The 22,064-nt window shown below is 41.9% G+C and overlaps 1 protein-coding gene across 1 annotated transcript in view; it reads left to right on the forward strand.

Moving 5' to 3' along the window:
* Window positions 1-19,987, forward strand: part of atp1a2a (ATPase Na+/K+ transporting subunit alpha 2a) — a 39,001-nt gene extending 19,014 nt beyond the window's left edge. The window contains exons 11-24 of the mRNA XM_061084109.1: window positions 1,812-1,946; window positions 4,064-4,143; window positions 4,875-4,984; window positions 6,030-6,205; window positions 8,577-8,713; window positions 9,203-9,353; window positions 10,675-10,843; window positions 11,611-11,765; window positions 14,964-15,087; window positions 17,547-17,692; window positions 17,783-17,913; window positions 18,049-18,150; window positions 18,388-18,482; window positions 19,959-19,987. Of these exons, the coding sequence (XP_060940092.1) occupies window positions 1,812-1,946; window positions 4,064-4,143; window positions 4,875-4,984; window positions 6,030-6,205; window positions 8,577-8,713; window positions 9,203-9,353; window positions 10,675-10,843; window positions 11,611-11,765; window positions 14,964-15,087; window positions 17,547-17,692; window positions 17,783-17,913; window positions 18,049-18,150; window positions 18,388-18,482; window positions 19,959-19,987 (1,740 nt within the window). The remainder of the gene's footprint in view (window positions 1-1,811; window positions 1,947-4,063; window positions 4,144-4,874; window positions 4,985-6,029; window positions 6,206-8,576; window positions 8,714-9,202; window positions 9,354-10,674; window positions 10,844-11,610; window positions 11,766-14,963; window positions 15,088-17,546; window positions 17,693-17,782; window positions 17,914-18,048; window positions 18,151-18,387; window positions 18,483-19,958) is intronic.
* Window positions 19,988-22,064: the final 2,077 nt, after the last annotated feature.

The raw sequence follows: 22,064 nt of genomic DNA on the forward strand, positions 1-22,064 counted from the left end.
GCGGACCCTCGAGGTACCGAACCCTCGAGGTGCCCGGACCCTCGAGGTGCCCGGCCCTCCTCCCGGCACTAAGTACCGGTTGTGTCTCCTCACAGCAGTCGCACACAGCCGTCAAGGCCCAGACTCCACCACCGTCACGAGAACAAGTCCCCATCTGCAGCGGCAAAAACACAGAGAAATGGAATTTCCTTGATCTAGTTATTAATTCATGAAAAGGCACAAACAAGGACAAATCTCACCGAGTGTGTGTCCTTGTTTCGCGCCTGTTCATGAATGAGTAAACAGGAACAAAGAGAAATCTCTTGTCTTAGTTTGGTAAAGCGAGCACCAGTTCAGCCTAGATTTCAATAAATTGGCTCCAAGAGCAGGATGAGGTGCAATGATAATTATGGAACCTTTATTGAGGGCGGAGTTAGAAGAGAATTCTCCTCTAAATGCTCCGAGCAGCACCGGGGGGGGGAACTGAAACCCTGATTCAGAAACTTGTCTCCATCTCAGACTGTCCTCACACAACCGGTCCAGATCTCTAACTTTCTAGATGATCAGTTTGTCGATGCAACAGGGACCAGACTGATTACAGATAAACTAATATGTTCTTATGAAAGGAAACAAAAACAAAACCTAGTGTGGATTATAATTATATTATCAGTATATTGATAAAACAGAGGGTGAATAAAAACCACGTGACTTCTTTCTTGTTCAAACGTTTTGCTGGTTCGATCGGCTTATCAACAATAAATGATTATTATTAATATCGGCCGACATTATCCAAGGCAACAGTGGATAACACACACACACACACACACACACACACACTCACACACACATGCCTACGAGCAGCAGCGGTTCAGCTGTCAGGCACAGATGATGTGAGCGAGTCCTGATGGACCGTCTGTCACCGAGCATCTCACAAACAACTTTGTCACACAAGTTGAAGCCAGTAAATGTGAAAAATAACCCCGGATAAATAAAATAAAATAAAAATCGGATCGGCACACGAACTCCACACCAACCGTACGATGTCTCGGTGTCTGCGTGGAAACATGTTCAGATTCATTGACCTTTTCTCAGTGTCAACAGTGAGCCGGTGACATTTACACACCTGAGATGAATCTGATCTTCAAGAGTTGTTTCAACAAAGAATATTGTAAAATGTAAAAGACTATTATTGTTTTTTGTTTGTATATTTTGGTATTTATTTAGGATTTCACTTATTTATTTATATATAAATGTTTCTTTTAAATTAATTAATTTGAAATTTTTGTCCATACCCAAGAAACATCCAGCGTCAGTATATATATATATTTCACTGAACACCACTCAGAATAAATTATGAATTTTTAATTTCTTAAAGCATCACTTCACTTCTTAGCTTCAACCTTAGGAAGCTGTCATTGCTGTTTATTGCCACAGGTAATCATGTAAAGTGCCTTTTACTTCTATTTCCTAAAAGTGCCTTTTGCATAAATCTAAAAATAATCAATACTTATACTTTTCCAGAATCAAAATCTTTTCATCTTCTAAACCGAAGAAAACAACCAGTTTTTTGCTCTTCCATCATTTTTTTATGAACTTGTTCTGGTGTTATTCTAAGTGCTGGTGATGCAGGTGATTCTGAGCTTCCTGCATCACAGTAGAAGAGAAGAAGAGTTCTCTCAGGTGCTGCGTTCATCAATTAAACAACACACAACCTGAGAAGCCTCTCCTCTGCACAGCGGTGTGATAAACACCAGGCAGCCAGGCAGCGGCTCCTTTCTCAATATGCATGTTGTGAATAACTGAGCTAATGTGAGCTGTCTGTGTTTCCCCAGAGGGAAACCGCGGGGGACGCGTCGGAGTCGGCGCTGCTGAAGTGCATCGAGGTTTGCTGCGGGAGTGTTCGTGACATGAGAGCCAGGAACCACAAAGTGGCAGAGATCCCCTTCAACTCCACCAACAAGTACCAGGTATAGTGCACGGGACTGGAGTCACATCGCAGCTTCTTTGTGCCTGAGCCGCAAATCCAGAGACGATTCATAAACTCACTTCATGCTCACTGGTCTTTTTTATACGATCTCACAAAGACAAGTTTTAAAGTTCTTTTGTTTTCGAGGCTGAAGCTGAAGCAATGAACAGTTGGAGGAAAGTGTTTTCTGCACATTAGAGCATTTAATCCTTTTAAAACTATAACAGAAATGATAAATTATCAACCCCAATATGAGAATAGCATGTCTCCCATTGAATTGAATCCTATTAAATTCTTGGTAAGTGTAATTAGGGCCCGAGCACAGACATCAAAGGTGTCTGGTGAGACCCTATTGAAATTGTAAGGATTATTATTTCTTTCTTATTATTCAGGCAAATGAATTGGCTTTTTGAGGGCTTTAACATGCTCAACTTCTTACCAAAATTTCTTGCAGAAAGTTAGAAAGTGGTGAAAATTTACGTATTCTGAAGGAATTTTCAATGGGCGTCGCAAAATGGCTCAACGGTGCCCCCCGAGACCCCCAGAAGGTGTTCCCATTGACCGATCTTCACAAAAATCAATATACAGGTGTATCATGACCAGACAAACAAAAAAGTCTCTAGATGCAATAGGAAAAACAAAACAGGAAGCCTGCTATTTTGTATTTAGTGGCCATTTTGGCCATATTCCACATTTTTTCTTTGATACACTTGTACCAGGGTTTTCATCGAATCAACTTCAAATTGAGATGAGTGTCATCACAAAAAGATGGAGATAAAAACTGACTGACGGATTTTTTTTTAATCACACGGTGTGACCGTGGCGTGGCGTCAAAGTTTGATTACACGCCATGAAAACACGATGTTCTGGCTATTAAAACACGATGTTCTGTACATACATCGACCATGAATCCTTTGATGCTGAGCCGGTCAAATATCATTTCAATTTGTATTTGTAGAATCTATTCATTCTTTTTGTGCAATTCTGTCCATGCTCTTCAAATAGACGATATATTATGACGTCTTTCAAAGAAGCGCGGTTAACACGGTTTGAGCGAGTCATGCATATTCATGTTTAACCTTCTTGCATCCGGGGGAAGCGCAGCCTAAACATCCACGCTCCTTTCTACCCACCGCCTACTTTACATTCACATGGTTTCACACGTTCATGTTTGGAAGCCGCCCAACAAACCACAACCTGAGGACGGCACAGAGACGATGCAGTGTTCACACGTCTCCATCACGTTGGAAATCTACTGTTTGTGGGAAATAGGGAAGTGGTTTCTGTTTCTGCTGTATTGTAAAAACAGGGTTTAGTTAAAAAAGATATAAGGGTATAAGGGAGACGTGTGGAATAGTTGGATTTGGATTGATGGATCAGAACCGGTGCTTCTGGCAGGACTTCATCGTGTGGAGGTCAACAACGACTCTGAGCTAAATTAAAAACTGAGTATTGAAGTCATCACATGGAGCTGCAGCATTTTGCTCAAGGGCACCGCAGCAATTAAGGAAGGGGTGTGTGTGTGTGTGTGTGTGTTTCTCCTTCACTTTCCCAACAGCCAGTCTCTTCCCAGTCCCTCAGGAGATTTGAACCCAGCGTGTGAATAAGGGAGCAGAGATGTTGGAGAAAACAAAGGACTTCCTGTGTGTGTTCTGTGCACCTGTTCCGTGACTTAAAATAGGAACGTCTGCGTTGAGGAGGAGGGAGGAAAGAAAAAAGCAATTTTGCTGCGCTTCTCTCTGAGATTAGATATGCTGTGACTCAGATACAAATTACCTGGGGGAGTGTGACTGTGTGTGTGTGTCTGTGTGTGTGTGTGTCTGTGTGTGTCTGTGTGTGTGTGTGCAATGCAAGCTGGAGGCACCACAGGAATACATGTGAGAGTATGAATGAATGTCCCTTCAACACACAACATATGAATACTTATTGTGCATCAGTCAGTTTCAATAAGAGTCTGAGTCTCTTTCAAAATAAAACTGAATCCCGTTAGCCTCGCCTGACAAAACAAGGGGTAATAAACTACACGTTGCATCATAAATGAAGCTAAACATGTTTTGAAAAAGCACCCTGCTGTTTTCTGTCCTCACCGCTCTTCTCTGTCCTCCTCCTTCCCCCCAGCTCTCGGTCCATGAAGTGGAGGACAATCCCTCCGGTCATATTCTGGTCATGAAGGGAGCGCCGGAGAGAATCTTGGACAGGTGGGTTAATCAATAATGAATCGATTATACGTCTCCCTGGAAACGCAGCTCAGAACTTTCACTCGTTTTTCATTTAACTCGTGACGTAGGGAAGGAAAGGACTTTTCTTAAAGGCTGGAGATATTCTGAAAGTTTTATTTTTTTCATATTGTCAGTTAAAGACAGGATCCTTAAATGGATTGATCCAACCAACAAGCATCATCCGTCTGAACCTCAAGGACAAATCTTAAAAAATTCATTTGTGACCTGAAGGAACTAAAGAGTTTGGGGAAATATCTCCTCCTGTAAAGCGACATAGAGTCTGACCCAGTTGGTTTTCTGGTGAAAAGTAAAATTAAAATTCCGCTGGTTCGTCCTCAAGCTCCTCTTCAGTGTGACTTTGTGAAACAATTAAATCTAACTTAGTTTGGAAGAGTCGTCCTTTTCAAAGTAGTGTTGCAAAGTAGAATTAACCTTTCGGCTTGTATAAATATTTCCATGGACAATTAATGCAGAATAAATTAAAACTTACAGTGCTATTATTTCAAACTATGTTGATTGTATATTAAAAATGTAAAAGCACAAACAAGGATTTCCTTAAAGAGCATATGATTCTTTTATTTCGCCGCGGGTCTTTTTGCTAAACCACTTTTGCTCAGGTTTGGTGTGTTGTGGTTGATTTCAGCCGTTTGTCGACACAGTATTCCAGATATTTTGTGTATTATAAGTATTGTTTGTGAATGATTTTACAGGTGCAGCAGCATTATGATCAACGGGCAGGAGCAAGCGATGGATGACAACTGGAGTGAAGCTTTCCAGAACGCCTACATGGAGCTGGGCGGCCTCGGAGAGAGAGTGCTCGGTACGTGTGGCGGCACCGATCTATCACCGGCTCGTTTGGGAGTGTGTAGTTTGGGGGGAGATGCGGTTGGACACAGCACTTACTTTTTATAATCTCCTCGGTAAACAGGGCAGTTTCCCCCGAATGTCCCCATAAAAGTGTGGAATGTTTTTATTATGACAGCGAATCCAGGGAAAAAGGTTTTAGACGATAGACCCACATGGAGTCAAACCCTAATATTACACGTGTCGCACAAAATGTTGGAGACATTCGTGGGTTGTGAAGAGCTGAGGTTCAACTTCCAGTTTCTCCAAAGTGTTGTGTAGACGACTCTGTAAATGTCACCAGTCACCTGTCGTCTCTCTAAGTGCCAAAGGTTCTAATTATGTGCTATCTTCATTTTGTTAGAGTGGCTGTCACCTTGTTAACAGTAGCAAGTGGAAAGGAACCATATTTGGAGCGAAACTTCTGAAATCATGTTAATTATTAAATCTCACTTATGCCGAGTGTGATGATGATGATGATGATGATGATGATGATGATGATGATGATGATGATGATGATGATGATGATGATGATGGTGGTTGTCGGGTGTTTTGTGAGGAAGAAAAGCTCCGACACCTTTACAACGAGCCTGGTGTTTTTCATCTGCAGCATTTTAATTTGGTTTAGCAGATACACATTTCAAAGGGCGGTGGATTATGAATTAATAAAACTGACTTATTCAATTTGTATTTCAGAGATGCAACCAACAGATCTACATTTAAAATTAAAAAAATGATTTGTATTCATAAGGAGGACAAAGCAAGGTGCCTTTCAGAGCCTTTTTTATTTACCTCATTTTTTTGATAGTGATTTACTTTAAAAAGCAAACATTAGAGCATCCTCGATATTTATTGGATGTTTTGGACCAGAAATTTGTCTTTTTTTTCACAGTTCAAAGAAAAATTGTCAGTTGACATCAAAGATCCTAAACAAGTTTCCTGAACTCCAGCTGCTCTGTGCTCTGAGGTGTCATCTCAGCCGGTTGTGAACGATCACCTCTCTGATCCCTCTCGTCTCGCAGGCTTCTGCCACTTGAATCTGTCTCCGGCTCAGTTCCCTCGAGGCTTCACCTTCGACAGCGACGAGACCAACTTTCCCACCGAGCAGCTCTGCTTCCTGGGTCTCATCTCCATGATTGATCCGCCGCGTGCCGCTGTGCCTGACGCCGTGGGTAAATGCCGCTCTGCTGGTATCAAGGTAATTGGTTCCACCGATTCAACCTTCATTGTAGTTCCTGAAAAGCCTTTTCCTGGGGCTTAATTTAACAGGCTTTTTAGTGAAGGGATTTGCATGTCAAATCCCTTTTCATATCACAAAATGGAGCAGAAATGACAAGCAGCCTCTGCACGGGGCCCGATAGATGCTAATCGATGGATAAACGAAGTTCCTTAGAGGAAGCTGCTGACAACATAGTCAGGGAATGTGCTTTGAAAAGAAGACAAGCTACTCTGAGGTTGTGTTCACACAACAACATTTCAACAGGAGAAATAGGAAATTAAAGAAGACGGCATTTAAGGAGGAACTCGGTCTGTTCCAATATCAGGTTTATGGGAGTAAAATGTAGATTCAGTCGATTTCTTTGGAAACTCCCATAACAAGTTAATGAACTGCAAATACACACAGAGCAGCTGTTTAGTCGGAGAAGTAATAAGCCGGGCTGCAGGTTAAACACCTTTTCAGCAGAGACAAAATTGGGTAATGAGCTGAATGAGGTTATCAAATTAAAATGAATACAAATATGGGGGAAGGGATTTTGCATATTCAGTTGTAGTTGTCTTGTAGGTGCTGTGCTTCCTTTAGTAGAGGCAGAAAACAGGAATGAAAGTAGTTCATAAATATTTAAAAGAAAACGTGACCTGTCTTAGAAAATGTTAAAAACACAATGTTTTCCCAGAGATTTAGTTTTGTGGTATAAACTCTAAACTCTGCCTTGTCTTATTTGTGACATGACGAGGATATGAAGGGAAGCAAATGTTGTTTATTTGAATAAACTCCTGTCCTGTCCGTCAAACTGGAGCTCGCAGCTTGTGTCTGACTTCAAAAAGAAAACACAGATACCATAGTAACAGCGAGCAGGCGTTTACAGTTTAAAATAAATGGGAGAATCACCGTCTGTTGCTTCTCTTGATGACCGCTCATCCAAAAGACTTCACATCCGACGCCGTTCCTTTCTCGTGCTCTCGGCCACACACCCGTCAAGTTTGAAGCCGATCGGGTGAGCGGTTGTTGAGAAAATGGAAACACAGACGGACAGACTGAAAGAGATTCCTCCATTTATATAGCAGGATTTGTACTGTGAAGGTTTATAGAAGATCTGACTTCACACTGTTTCTTCAAAAGTCTAAATCATCATATTATAGGTTTGTTAAATGGTGACTAAAGTGTTACGCAAAATATATATACTATAAGTTGAATTCAAAGTGTAGACTGGGTCAATATAGGATAAGACGTGGGAAGAAATTTGATGTCACAGTACAGCTCAAAACTCTTAACTCTCTGCAAGTTGATTTAAAATAAAGATGAACTCGAGGTTAAACAGGATGAGACAGTGGGTGAGAATTAAACTCTATGCAGACGATGTGATGTTTTCCAGCTGTAAAACCTTCACGTCACAGCTGAGCAGTTTGATAAATGAGAGTCTGAGTGTCTAACTGACCTTAATGGGTTAACGTGAGCACGCACATTTCAGCTGCTTCCTCTGGCATCAGTCCAAAAAGCTTTAGTGCAATATAAAGTGCTCGGAGTTTATTGCTCCTTCACTCAGTCTGTTTATGTCCTGCTGTATATTATAGCGGTGGTGGGGATTTTCAGAAAGGTATATGATTTTTTTTTTTATTGCTTTACTTTTTCATAAAAGGTTTTTAAATTATTTGGCTGAGATGCCGCCTCCTATGAGTGTCTGTATATTAGGCTGTTATACATACATGGTTCTCAAATCCACCCAAAACCCAAATATATTGCTTTAACTTTTAATGAAGGTTTATTCCTTTATCCACGGGAAGAGAGGACAAACCAGTATCCCAGATTTAGATGGTGAAATGAGAAGTGACGTTATTTTTGTCTGCTGCTGTCGGATTTTCTTATATCTGGATTATTACGATAAATTGGACGATGTATTTGGAGAGAGCTCCTTCAGGACACGAAGCAGCTTGCAAGTCACTAAAACTAATCACTGAACATTGAAACTAGTATATTTTCTTGCAGTGGAGATGAAAATATTCCGCCTCAAACCAAGGATGTGACTCGTTGTTAAGCTGTTGTTGTTGAAATATCCAAAAGTTCCCTCAGCCTGTCGCCTACAGTGACCCAAGGCAAATGCAGTCCTTGTTCTCGGCTTTAAACCCATTATTCTCCCTGTTAGACCATCTGTTTTTTTTTCTGGAGGTGAACCGCTAACCCCTAATAGCGCCATTCTCTCTCACTGTAACTACACAACACGTTCGGGGAGATGATTTATAGCTGCTGCGCTGTAGCTCAAGACCGCTGTGACACATGACGCGCGGATGAGCTACAGCGGGGTTAACGTGATAATGGCACGTGATTTATGGGACCTTCTGCCCGTGCTCAGGTGATCATGGTAACCGGGGACCACCCAATCACAGCCAAGGCCATCGCCAAAGGTGTGGGCATCATCTCTGAGGGCACGGAGACAGTTGAAGACATCGCGGCGAGACTGAACATCCCTCTGAGTCAAGTTAACCCCAGGTGTGTGTGTCTGTGTGTGTGTGTGTCAGACTAAGCAATGGGTGCAGGTGTCGAACAATAACTTCTCTGTAAATGTGAGATTGTGGGAAATGTTGAAAACAAGTTTATTTGCGAGCTGGATATGACGATGAAGTCTCAGTTTCTACAAAGAGCGGATCTGACACGTAGCTTCCTGTAAAAAACCATTAACTCTGAGCAATGTGTCCACGGTGATATTCAACTTCTCCTCCTGCTGGAAAAAATAAGCATATTTTCTAAAATGTCAAACTTCTTCCTTTAGACAAAGTGCATGAAAAAGGCTTTGTTTGCATGAAGGTGTGTGTGTGTGGGAGGGAGGGAGAGAGAGAGAGGGAGAGAGAAAGAGGGGAGAAAACAGAAAAAGACAGACTTGAGGAGAAAACAAGAAAATGTCAATGCCCCCCCCTTTGCATAATTGTCCCCGGTGTCACTGAAGTCTTTTTTCCCGGTGGTTCTTTGTGTGCTTGGCAGGGATGCCAAGGCCTGTGTGGTGCACGGGTCCGACCTGAAGGACATGAGCTCCGAGTACCTGGACGACCTGCTGAGGAACCACACGGAGATCGTGTTCGCCCGCACCTCCCCCCAGCAGAAGCTCATCATCGTGGAGGGCTGCCAGAGACAGGTCAATGCACAGGAGTGTGTGTGTCTGTGTGTGTGTTTGGGCCTATTTTGGAAAGTGCACAGCTGAATAGTGAGTGTGTGTGTGTGTGTTTAAACGTCCATGCTTGTTTGTGATAAAGTCTGGATGAATGCTCGAATGTTTCTGTTTGTGTGGAGATGTAGCTGAATAAAGTTGTGTGTGTGTTTGAGTGAGTGCAGGTGTGTGTGTGTGGGTGTGTCTGTGTGTGTTTGGGCCTATTTTGGAAAGTGCACAGCTGAATAGTGAGTGTGTGTGTGTGTGTTTAAACGTATGTGCTTGTTTGTGATAAAGTCTGGATGAATGCTTGAATGTTTCTGTTTGTGTGGAGATGTGGCTGAATAAAGTTGTGTGTGTGTTTGAGTGAGTGCAGGTGTGTGTGGGTGTGTCTGTGTGTGTTTGGGCCTTTTTTTGAAGGTGGACAACTGAATAGTGAGTGTGTGTTTGTGTGTGTTTAAACGTATGTGCTTGTTTGTGTGATAAAGTCTGGATGAATGCTTGAATGTTTCTGTTTGTGTGGAGATGTGGCTGAATAAAGTTGTTTGTGTGAGTGCAGGTGTGTGGGTGTGTGGGTGTGTCTGTGTGTGTTTGGGCCTTTTTTGAAGGTGGACAACTGAATAGTGAGTGTGTGTGTGTGTGTTTAAATGGCCGTGCTTGTTTGTGTGATAAAGTCTGGATGAATGCTCGAATGTTTCTGAGTGCAGGTGTGTTTGTCATATAAAGCTGAATGCAGTTTTCTGTGAATGTGTGCATGTTTGTGTGTGTGTGTGTGTGTGTGTGTGTGTGTGTGAGAGTGAGAGTATTTGAGCATCTTTGGTTGTGCAGGTGGCAAAATAGAAGAATACGAGCATTTGTGCGTATGTGTGCACGTTTAAATGTGTGTACACTCGGTGGATTCCTCTATATGAGAATATGGGTGAATACGAGTGTGTATCAGTGACGTATACGATACAAACTATACGGTCCAGCCTCAAATTAAACCTCATATACGCCTCAAAGTGAGCTCTCGTGCGTGAGCCGCTGAAAACAGGCGTGTGTATGCACTCGCACACTTCCCAATATATTGAGGTCATGCATCAATTCACCCTGACTCTCTCCCCATGTGACTGAATGATTACAACTCAATTCCATTTTTTCATTTAATCTCCCCAGAGCTGCTTTGAAAAGACATTATTAAGACAGAAGGGGGGGGCGGTGAGAGAAGTGGAGAAAGAAAGAGAGAGAGAGAGAGAGAGAGAAGCTTAAATCATGGTAGTTATCGCTCTTTTCTTGACACTTCTTTATTCTCCCGCCCTGGTGGGTGCAGGGGGCGATCGTGGCTGTGACGGGTGACGGCGTGAACGACTCCCCGGCCTTGAAGAAAGCCGACATCGGCGTTGCCATGGGAATCGCCGGCTCTGATGTATCCAAGCAGGCGGCTGACATGATCCTGCTGGACGACAACTTCGCCTCCATCGTGACCGGAGTGGAGGAGGGTGAGTGGAGGAGAGAGAGAGAGAGAGAGAGAATCAGAGACACAGGAGATTTAAAAAAAAAAAGAAATAAACGTCAAAGTTCATTTTTGATGCGGCAGAAGAGACGGGAGAGTATTTTGGAAACCTTCAAATTGAAAATATGATATGAGAAGGATTTGATTTCACATTCAACAATTGAGACTTCTGACTTCGACTAATGTCAAGACAATAATGAAGAGACAAGAGAACAGGAAGTAGATCTTACATATTTGATCTTTTTATGTTTGTCTTGAAAGGACGTTTATGTATTAAACCAAAATGATCAACAAATCAGACACGAGAGAAAAGACCTCCACTCTTGTGAACACGATATCTCCAGAACACCTTTGGGAAATCTCTTAATATTTGGTGCAGACATTGAGTTGCACTCCAAGATGAACTTATTAGATGTTGGTTGTTGTTGAAAGTCAAAGGTTAAAGGTCACAGTGACCTCATATGATTCTGGGGAAACATGTGCTGGTTGCTGGAGGCGTTCAGACACAGTGAAGTGTGTTTCTACTTTATATCTATAAGTCTGGAAAGTTCACTTTACCTCGATTGAGTCTGTAACATGAGGTAAAAGGCAACATTCAAACTATACCACAGAATTATCAAACCGATATATCATCCAATATCTACTCACGTACTGTCTGACTATTAATAATATATCAATATAGACGTATTTCCCAGCTCTGCTTTGAAGTATTCCTCCTTGTCTTCTTCTTCTTCTTCTTTCTTATCGCTGTAGGTCGTCTCATCTTTGACAACCTGAAGAAGTCCATTGCCTACACGCTGACCAGTAACATCCCGGAGATCTCACCCTTCCTCCTCTTCATCATCGCCAGCGTTCCTCTCCCTCTGGGGACAGTGACCATCCTCTGCATCGACCTCGGCACTGACATGGTGAGCAGTGTGGGGGGGGGGGGGAGTGAAGCCTCACCTCCGATAATTAGCCCCTCAGAAACTGCAGCTTTCTACCATTATTATAATCAATACCTTTGACTACGCGTCTGAATAATTACCACATAATGTACTCGGCTGGAAAACCGATTGTTTGAAGGAATAATGCACTGATTGCTGAACACTAATTGCTCACTAGTCTTCTGGCTCTTTGGATATCGGTTTCCAGTGTTTGTATTTAAAGACCTTCAGCTTTTAAAGCTACTTTCAATCTCTCGTGTAATTTTACAGGAAGTCACAAAAACCAAAGATGAGGTTTTATACAATTTAGATGAGACTCACAAGTGAAAACATCAACAGGTTTATTAGGGCCCGAGCACTGACCTGACAGGTGAGGCCCTATTGAAATTGTAAGGATTATTATTATTATTATTATTATTATTATCATTTTTATTATTATTATTCAGGCAAATTAATTGGCTTTTGAGGGCTTTAACATGCTCAAATTCGTACCAAAATTTGCAGAAAGTTAGAAAGTGGTGAAAATTTACGTATTCTGAAGGAATTTTCAATGTGCGTCGCAAAATGGCTCAACGGTGCCCCCCCGAGACCCCCGGAACGTGTTCACATTGACCGATCTTCACAAAAATCGATACACAGGTGTATCATGACCAGACAAACAAAAAAGTATCAAGTGCGATTGGAAAACTGCCACAGGAAGCCTGCTATTTTGCATTTAGTGGCCATTTTGGCCATATTCCACATTTTTACTTTGTTGTACTTGTACCAGGGCTTTCATTTTATAATGAATCTGCCCTTTCACCTAAACCTAACACACTGAACCTTGAAGGATGATAATCACTAGCTTGTTTCATAGCTAATGACAAAGAACAGTTCTCATCAAGGAAAATGGCGATAACACCGGTGTCAGATTTGAGAGCACGAAGGTAAAAAGGTAGTGGAGGAGGGTTGAGTGGAGGAGAGAGAGAGAATCAGAGACACAGGAGATGTAAAAAAAAAAAAAATAAACGTCAAAGTTCATTTTTGATGCAGCAGCAGAGACTGGAGAGTATTTTGGAAATCTTATACTTGAACATGTGATATGAAAAGGATTTGACTTCAGATTTATCATCTGAGACTTCTGACTTTGACTAATGTCAAGACAATAATGAAGAGACAAGAGAACAGGAAGAAGATCTTAAATATTTGATATTTTCTGTGTGTCTTGAAAGGACGTGTGTATTAAACCAAAATGATCAACAAATCAGACACGAGAGAAAAGACCTCTTGCCTATAGATCCCTATAGATCCCTTTCACCTAAACCTAACACACTGAACCTTGAAGGATGATAATCACTAGCTTGTTTCATAGCTAATGACAAAGAACAGTTCTCCTCAAGGAAAATGGCGTTAACACCGGTGTCAGATTTGAGAGCACGAAGGTAAAAAGAACAAAATGTTGGATTTCTAAAGGTTCTCCTTGTCAGTGGGAGAAATCCGTCTTTTGGAAAACTACCGACGTCCATTTGTTGATGTGGAACAAAGACCGTGTGACGCTCACATAGAGATTTTCATTTCGCACCGCTGCCATTTCCAGATGCCAGTCTTTCTCCTCCATTGTATTTCCAGCATCAACAAGAAAAAGAAAGAGTTGCTGGCACGGCACTTGCCTAAGGGGCGTAATCCATCATTACAAAAGAAAGGAAGCACACGATGAAGGTGGCATATTCAAAAAAGGACTTGTTCACTCGTGTTCATCACTTTAAACTTGAATTCTTCCTGCTTCCAGCCACCAGACATTAGCCAAACCGCTTCTCATTCATCCCAAGGAGCCCGAAGGCAAAAGGGTTTTTGGCCGCGTGTATTATTATGGCCTCACGTCCGACTGCCGAGAAGCATTTACAGTCCCCGCGAGGCGACGATAAATGGGAACAGCTTGCTCACATTGTTAATAAAGCAGCTCCACTTATATTTCTCAGGTGAGATAAAAAAAAAATAATAAACCCTCTGTGGTTTTTCGATCAGCAGGACAAATTTGTTCATGTTGACAAATATTCTCTAAACTGTTTGGGATCAGAGGGAAAGTGGCGTCTTTAAAGATGCGATGCTTGAAGTTGAAAAGCACCTAATTTGTGCACCTATTTTGCATATAAAGCCCCCCCCCCCACCCCTGTTCCCTTCAAAGCATGTCTTTAATAACCGCTGGTGGAGAGAACAGCTGGATGTCTGCTTTGAAGAGGAGGACCCCCCAAAATGAAGAATATTGAAATATGTATCGAAAAAAAGTGTGTTGATCGTACAGTACACAAGTGAAAAACCACAAATCTCCCACATCTGCTGGTGAGGTTGTTAACAGCTTGTTAACAGCTTAGTTCATCTCCAGGCTAGCGGCTCCAGGGCTCCGCAGAGAGTCAGCTGTAACAAGCAGCTCTTGGAGTCGGAGATGATTATTTTTAGCCGGCGCTGCCATGTGGAGAAAGATGGCTGCATGCGAAAAAAGATGTTTATCAGGACGAGACGTGGCCGCACTCGAGAACGGCTTCCAGACTAAAATGTGGATATTACACACGTACGCTTTCCGGAGGTGTGAGGAATCATCGCCGGGCGTAGTCACATCCTCTTCCCCCCCGTCAGCTGCTGGGGGGTCAGGGAAGTGTAAAACCTAAACAAACTGGATTTGTCCACCACGGAGCATGTGTTCAGTTTCACGCCGAGCAAGATTCTTCGCCTCAAATCCCTCCGAAGAAATCTCTAAGTCACAGAGATTTCCCGCCCTAAGTCACACATATTGCCCAGTTGCTTACCTGGTAAAACCAGCCAATACAGGATCTTTATTACAGGAACCTTTCTCCCCTCCCCTCCCCTCCCTTTTTTATGAGCGTCTTGAAAATTCACTCTCTCTCTCTCTCCCGGTGTCTCCTCTCCCTTTCTCTCCCTCCATCACTGTCACTGCCTCCCTGTTTCCTCCCTCCTTGCCCTTTCTCCGTCTTTTCTCCTTCCGAGCGCTGATTGAATGCAGTATTATATTAATAGAGCCGTGTCTTGTCCTCCCCGGTGTTTGGCTCTGTCACCGCGGCTTTGTGCCGATGCCACAAAAGACAAATTCCTGCACATTCATCCAACAGGCTGCGTAATGAGTGTGCATATGCCTCTGAGCCTTTCCTGTTCCCTTCCCCCCACCCCCCTCTCTGTTTCTCCCAGGTTCCAGCCATCTCATTGGCCTACGAGACGGCGGAGAGCGACATCATGAAACGCCAGCCGAGGAACCCGGCGACGGACAAGCTGGTCAATGAGCGTCTGATCAGCATGGCCTACGGACAGATAGGTTCGTCCTCTCATGTCTCCTCTCTGCACCACGGCTCTTAAACCTGAATCCCTGCGACTTGTGGTGAAGTTACAGCCGTGATAAACAACTCCGGCATGAAAAGATTAATTATTGACATTTATCAGTCATCTCTCTCCGCCTGGGTAAATGTTTAGGTACCTACAGTTAAGGAGAAGAGATATAGAGGTGAGCACCAGTCGGGAGAGAGGCCCACAATTTTCTAAATAATTGTCCTGACATTTACAGCAAATTGAGAGAAGAGCCTGCTACTATTTTCTTCTTAATCTTTTGCCATGTTGCTCTGGTTTGGAGCTTCACTTTGAATGCTTGCCTTTTTTATCTCTGGTTTTATATGTTTTGGGAATAGTGAAGAATCAAAGGCTGGCCCAATTTCATAGGCTTTTAAAATAGGTCAATATACGACAGGGTTCCATCGGATGACGTGTAATTTAAAGCGGAACACGTTGAAAACACAGAGGCTGCTCTGGCCAAAGTTTTGCAGGTCACATCAAATCAGGTTTTACAAACCAGCGGCTCTGACATCACAGCTCGGAGTCCTAACACCTCTGCAGTGAACTCCGATCCGATCTGATCGAGAGTGACACGCGATAAACGTGACAGTGGAATTAAGAACATTAGATTCGATTAGATATAAGTTTATTGTCATTGCACAGTACAAGTACTTTTACAACGAAATGCAGTTCAGCATCTAACCAGAAGTGCAAAAAAGGCAGTAAAAGTGCAGAGTATTGTGCATATTAAAGTTAAAATGTAAATAAATAAGATCTGTACAGTAAGAAATATATATGGAATATTACAGTATTAAGAGAAATAGTATGATATAAGAATGATGAATACACTATGAGCAGGATAAAAATATATATATATGAATACACTAAAGGCGGGATAAACAGTAGTAAAAAAAGTAACAGTCAGTGCAAATGTACAAATGTTCATCATACGTTTCCACCGGTGAGGACAAGAGCAGACAGTCAAATTTGTTACACTATTGGTTTCAAAATAATGCAGGGTTTTAATTTAACAACGTAATGAATGAGACGAGTAATAAGCCTCTCTTATATCCTACTTGTGGAGGTTTTGTTAATGTGAAGACTTAAGCCCTAAAGTAAGACGTCCATCATGTGGAAAGTGTTACACCCACTCAGACAAAACCCATTTGGAAACATGAAATTAAAACTCACCATCGGCTATTGTGCAGCTGTCTGGAGTCATTTACTTTACGAGATAGGAACATCGTCAAGGGCAGAGGGAGGAAGATGTATTCACCTGGTTCTTCTTTTAATATATGAAGTGACAAAAACCAGGTGCACTGAGGCTCAATATCTAAAGCTACCATCGACTCCTACTGTTCACTTTGCAGGGATATGACTTACACTGTAATCTTATAAAAACTGATCTGTTAGCCACAAATAAATACACATAAAAAGACGAAGACTCGCCAATTTATGGTTCTGTATAGTTTCCCAATACATTCCTTGTTTCTAATCTTTAAGTTATTAGAGAGACAGAGATCCTGAGATAGAGAGTTAACGCTGCCAAGGCCCAACAGTCACAACAGTCACAACAGTCACAAGAAATTGCAAAGACTCATAGTCTGATTTATTTGCAACATACATTATTCATGCGTATATCTGTGAAAAATGTCCAAAAACTAAAAACGCCATATTTCCCAATGTTTGAGAATGTGATCAAACTTTTTCCTGGATCAGTCCCTTTGTCCAGATCCCTGCCAATATTTAACCGGCGCCTTCTTTGCCCGTGTCTCATCCTTCAACCAAGTTCTGTGGAAATCTGTTCAGAGATTTTTGAGTAATCCTGCTGACAAACAACCAAAGAAACCAACACACAAACCAACAGAAGGTTTTTAATTACCTCTTTGCCGGAGGTAATTATAAACGACTGGAACGTTGTCTCGGGTGTAGATGGAGCAGTTCATTCAAGGAAAGTCTTCTGGAAATGAATTTAAAATAAATCCAAAATAGAAGCGCTGTATGAATGTTTGCGTGAATGGGTGAAACGTGAATTGGACTCTGAAGTACCTTGAGTGGTTGACTAGGCTGGAAAACACACAAAATAAATTTAGTGAATTTAACATTTCAGGGTAACTTCATACACAATTACTATGTTATATAATCCCTCCTATAAAATGCAACATTATCTTCAGGTCAGGGAATAGATTGGTGTATCATGGGGCGGTGTGGCCTAGGGGGTAGAGTGGTCGTTCTCCAACAAGAAGGTTGCCGGTTCAATCCCTACTCTTCCCCATATGCATGCCGAAGTGTCCTTGGCAAGATACTGAACCCCTAAATGGGCCCTCATAAAAAATATTAAAATAATGAGTGAACTAACTGTAAGTTGCTTTGGACAAAAGCATCAGCCAAATGACATGTAATGTAATGTAATCATTGATGAATAAACCTTCACATTTCTTGAACCAGGCATGATCCAGGCTCTGGCAGGTTTCTTCACCTACTTTGTGATTTTGGCTGAGAACGGCTTCCTCCCCTGGACCTTAGTGGGCATTCGCATCAGGTGGGACGACCGCGGGGTCAACGACGTGGAGGACACGTACGGCCAGCAGTGGGTAAGGAGTGAGGACAGAGACCAACCAATGAATAGTTCCAACACACGTGCAGGAATAAATACAATGCATGTGTGTTTGTTGAACCGGCAGACTTATGAGCAGAGGAAGATCATTGAATTCACCTGCCACACCAGCTTCTTCATCAGCATCGTGGTCGTCCAGTGGGCGGATCTGGTCATCTGCAAGACCAGGAGGAACTCCCTCTTCCAGCAGGGCATGAAGTAAGTGATCCAGGGGCAGCAGAAGGATTGAGGGATGAAAGGAGGGCAGGAAATAAGTGAGAATTCCTTTAATTAGCCTCAACCTAGATTAGTCCTTTCTTGTTCTGTCTTTGATTTGTTCTCGTTTGTTTTCAGGAACCGGATCCTGATCTTCGGCCTGTTTGTGGAGACGGCTCTCGCTGCCTTCCTCTCCTACTGCCCGGGGATGGACGTGGCCTTGCGCATGTACCCCCTGAAGTACGAGTTGCATATTCACATACACATCCACCTGAGAAACAACCTCTCAAAGGGGGATTCCCTGTTAGCCTGCCACTCTTGACTTTAAAAAGAAGTCTGTGCTCCCCTCAAACACCACCTACTTATCCTTAATATGCCAAAAATTACTGCCATGAATTGAATGATTAGCCCTCTGCCTGTTACTCACTGCTTCTCTATCCATCTCTACTCTTTTCTTCTCCTCCTCCTCCCCCCCAGGGCGATGTGGTGGTTCTGTGCCTTCCCATACAGTCTCCTCATCTTCATTTATGATGAGGTCCGTAAATTAATTCTGAGGAGATCCGCCCCCGGAGGTAAGCAGTTATTAAAGAGAAAGCAAGATTAAAAGGTTTCAACCTTATTTATCTTGTTAATAAGCTTGACAGGGAAAAAAAAAAAAGCCAAGTGATGGGATAGCTCTGCTGCGGTCTGTCAGGAGGAATAAAGATCTGGAAAGAGTAGAGTGTCATCTCACCTCTGCTCTGCTGATCTGACCTGAAGGATCCTTAAAAGATATTTTACAGATTTAAAGGAGCACTAAAGAAATGCATGAAACAAGCTTTAAACTATTTCGAACTGAGATAAAAAAAAAAAGAACTTCAGAAACTGCTGCTAAAAAATATCTGGAGCAATTAAAGATGATTATTGACGACACAGGATGTAAGCTTTAATTACGGGTTTCTTAAAATGGAGCAAGCTGTCGTGAAATCTCTCTCTTTTCTCTCTTTGGGATAAAGTCCACGATTGTAGCAGATTCTGCTCTTTGGCAATTCTGCATAAATTACAAAATCCAGAACTCGCCTGTGAGTTAATCCTACATTCAGCCACATAGGCGGGTTTAGTTCTAACCCTTATCAAAGCAGCTGGAACTCATCAGGCATCAGGCAGCTCCACTCGATGCTGAACAATTCCCCGGAGCTTTCAGAACTGCAGCCTCCGCAACACTTGACTGATGACTGTTTGTCTTCCAGGTTTGATTTCTGACAGAAACGCTTGTCAATGCATTGCTGCCCGACAGTTAGCTTTGGAAATCTGTTCGATAAAATGAAGGGGAAAAAAAACAGCAAGAAAAACGTCCAACAGTAAAAACCACACACCAGTTTCACCCCTGTGATCTAATTTGATATAATGCGACCAAAGCTTTCTTAAAATATCTCGCTCATTAACAGACAAGTGAACACAGTAGATATTTCCAGCCTTTTTTGGATGAAGCCAGAAAAAGAACAATACACAAAAAAACATTAAGTGATTCCTCTTTTGGCCTGGAGGTAAAAAAAAATCTTTAGCAGAGTGCTGCGAGCGAAATGACAAATATTCCGGCATAAATCTTTTTTAACTCCGTCAACTCGTAACCTTGCACCAGGAAACAGATTCTATCTGTCCAACAGCAGCAGTAACGCCAGCAAATGACGAGAAAGGAAATGAAAGCAGGGCTGATGAAGACACTTGAGATTTGCCCCCGAAGATCACACACAAGATACCTACACACAACAATGGCTCGGGATCTGTTCAGCGCCACGGCGTTCCGTCTGATGAGGGGCAGGACACGGGCAGACAAATACAATCTATAGTGACAGTTAATCATTTCTGTTAATCTGTGCGTCACGGGCTGCTGATCAGACTCTTAGAGTTATAAGGGGATTCATTTGGAAATGTACAGAGACAAAGGCGGCGAGATGAATACAAATAGAGCGACACAAAAGGGTATTATGAAAACTGCTCGTCTGTCATTTCGTTCTCTCGTTCTCATATTGTGTTTTTGTCTCTCTCTCTCTCTCTCTCTCTTCCAGGTTGGGTGGAGCGGGAGACGTATTATTAACATTCATACAATGTCCATGTGAGTTGAGTGTGTGTGAGAGTGTGTGGGTGTGTATGCATATGGATGTTTGGGAGGGTAGAGCTGTGTTTGTGGGTGTGTGTGTGTGTGTGTGTGTGAGTGTAAGTGTGTGTCAGTTGTGATCTCACATGGATCAATTCACAAATCTGATTATCATAAAATAAAAAGGAACTGCTGAATATAAGCCGTTTGGTTCTGCCTTGAGTTTTGGTTTTGTTTTCTCAGAAAACATTTCCAGCAGAACTACTTGGTGCCTTGTACACTTCTACCAACGTGATGTTATCATGGTCTGTTTGGCTGTAGGAGTGTCTAATATCATTTATCTTATGAAGTGTACCAAATAAAATATATTCCAAAATATCCCTGACCTCGGATTCATTTATTATTCATTGCATTTCTGTTATTGCTCATTATTACATCCATCAAGGAGGTTTTGTGTTCACCACTGTCCATTTGCTTGTCGGTTGGTTGGTTGGTTGGGAAATGGGCCAAGTGAGATTAAATATAAAGTTTCATTATATTAAATGATGGAGCAAAATAACTGATTTATATCACTGTCTTTTACATTTTACGGATCTTGATGGAAAAACAAATTGAGGAGACTGACATTTATGAGCGTGTGTGTAATCCAAATAAAACTATCCAGATCTAGTGGATTTAAATGTGGTTTCATGAGGAGATTAGTTTTTGTCTTTTATTCAACCGATCATTCTTCTGCAGAGGAGATTATGATTCTATGATCTGCGTTGTTGTGCTGGTTTAGCTTTGAGGCTTGATGGAGTTAAAGGGATTGTTGGCTCTTGGCCGAGGTTTGTGCTCTACTGAGTCATTTCAGTTGCTTTTGACGAAGATTACAATAAACTGTTGGAAAACAGATTAGAATACAAAGGACAACATCTGAAACAAAAAAGAGTATGTTTTACACTGATTACTATCTCTAAAATTAACAATTAAATGCATTTTCAGCATTTAACTCATCTTCCCTGACTTTGACTTTGTTGGTAAATCGACCAGTTGATGCTCAACAGGCTCTGAATGGCCACTACAAATCATATCAAATCAAATCAAATCAAAGTTTATTGTCACATGCACCAAATAACAGCATCATCAGAGCAGTGAAATTGCTAAAATACATCATAATAGTCCAGGCGTATAACATCCGTCGATGCAATCTTATAACATGAATACATCCGTATTTCAGTCAGTTACAAAGTTAGAAGAGAGTTTAGAACAAATTCAATAAAATTTTATGTGTTTATGACCGATTAACAACATACTTTTAAAAAGTAAAGTGGAGATTTCACAGAATTATAGAGGAACCCAACAGTTCCATCCATAGATGGTTCCAACAACAAGAAAAAAGAAGAAGAAGAAGAAGAAGAAGAAGAAGAAGAAGAAGAAGAAGAAGAAGAAGAAGAAGAAGAAGAAGAAGAAGAAGAAGAAGAAGAAGAAGAAGAAGAAGAAGAAGAAGACTGTGGAGAGGAAAAGCTAATTTTGTAGTCAGAAGAAACAGACTCAATTTGGATGGCCACCTGCCTCAACTGGTGGGGGGAGGGGAGAAAAGTGTTGGTGGAAAGGACAGGTGGGTGGAAAAGAGGGGAGGGAAGAGAGAGAGCGGGGGGCAGGAATAGTAACTGTCATATAAAATCTAAAAAAACAAACCAACAAAAATAACAAAGTTGCTTAAACAGGTAAATTAGAAACCATGTTGCTGGTAGTTTGAAAACAAATCTCATTAATCTGAAAGAAAGAAAGATCAAAACGAGGAAAGATAAAAGAAAGAGAGATCAAATGAAAGAGAGAGAAATGAAAGAAAGATAACAGAAAGATAAAAGAAAGAGAGATAGAGAGAAAGAAAGAAAGAAAGAGAGATCAAATGAAAGAGAGAAAGAGAGATAAAATGAAAGACAGATGAAATGAAAAAGAAAAAGAGAGATGGAGATAAGAACAGACAGAACATTAGAATCATAGACCCCCCCCTCTACCCCCCCCCCTCTCTGTGACCTGCTCTGACCTTCTGGAGTCGCGCCCTCATGGAATCGACATGAACGGGGCTGAA

The sequence above is a fragment of the Limanda limanda genome, chromosome 13, assembly GCF_963576545.1.
Source record: "Limanda limanda chromosome 13, fLimLim1.1, whole genome shotgun sequence".
Classification (NCBI taxonomy): Eukaryota; Metazoa; Chordata; class Actinopteri; order Pleuronectiformes; family Pleuronectidae; genus Limanda; species Limanda limanda.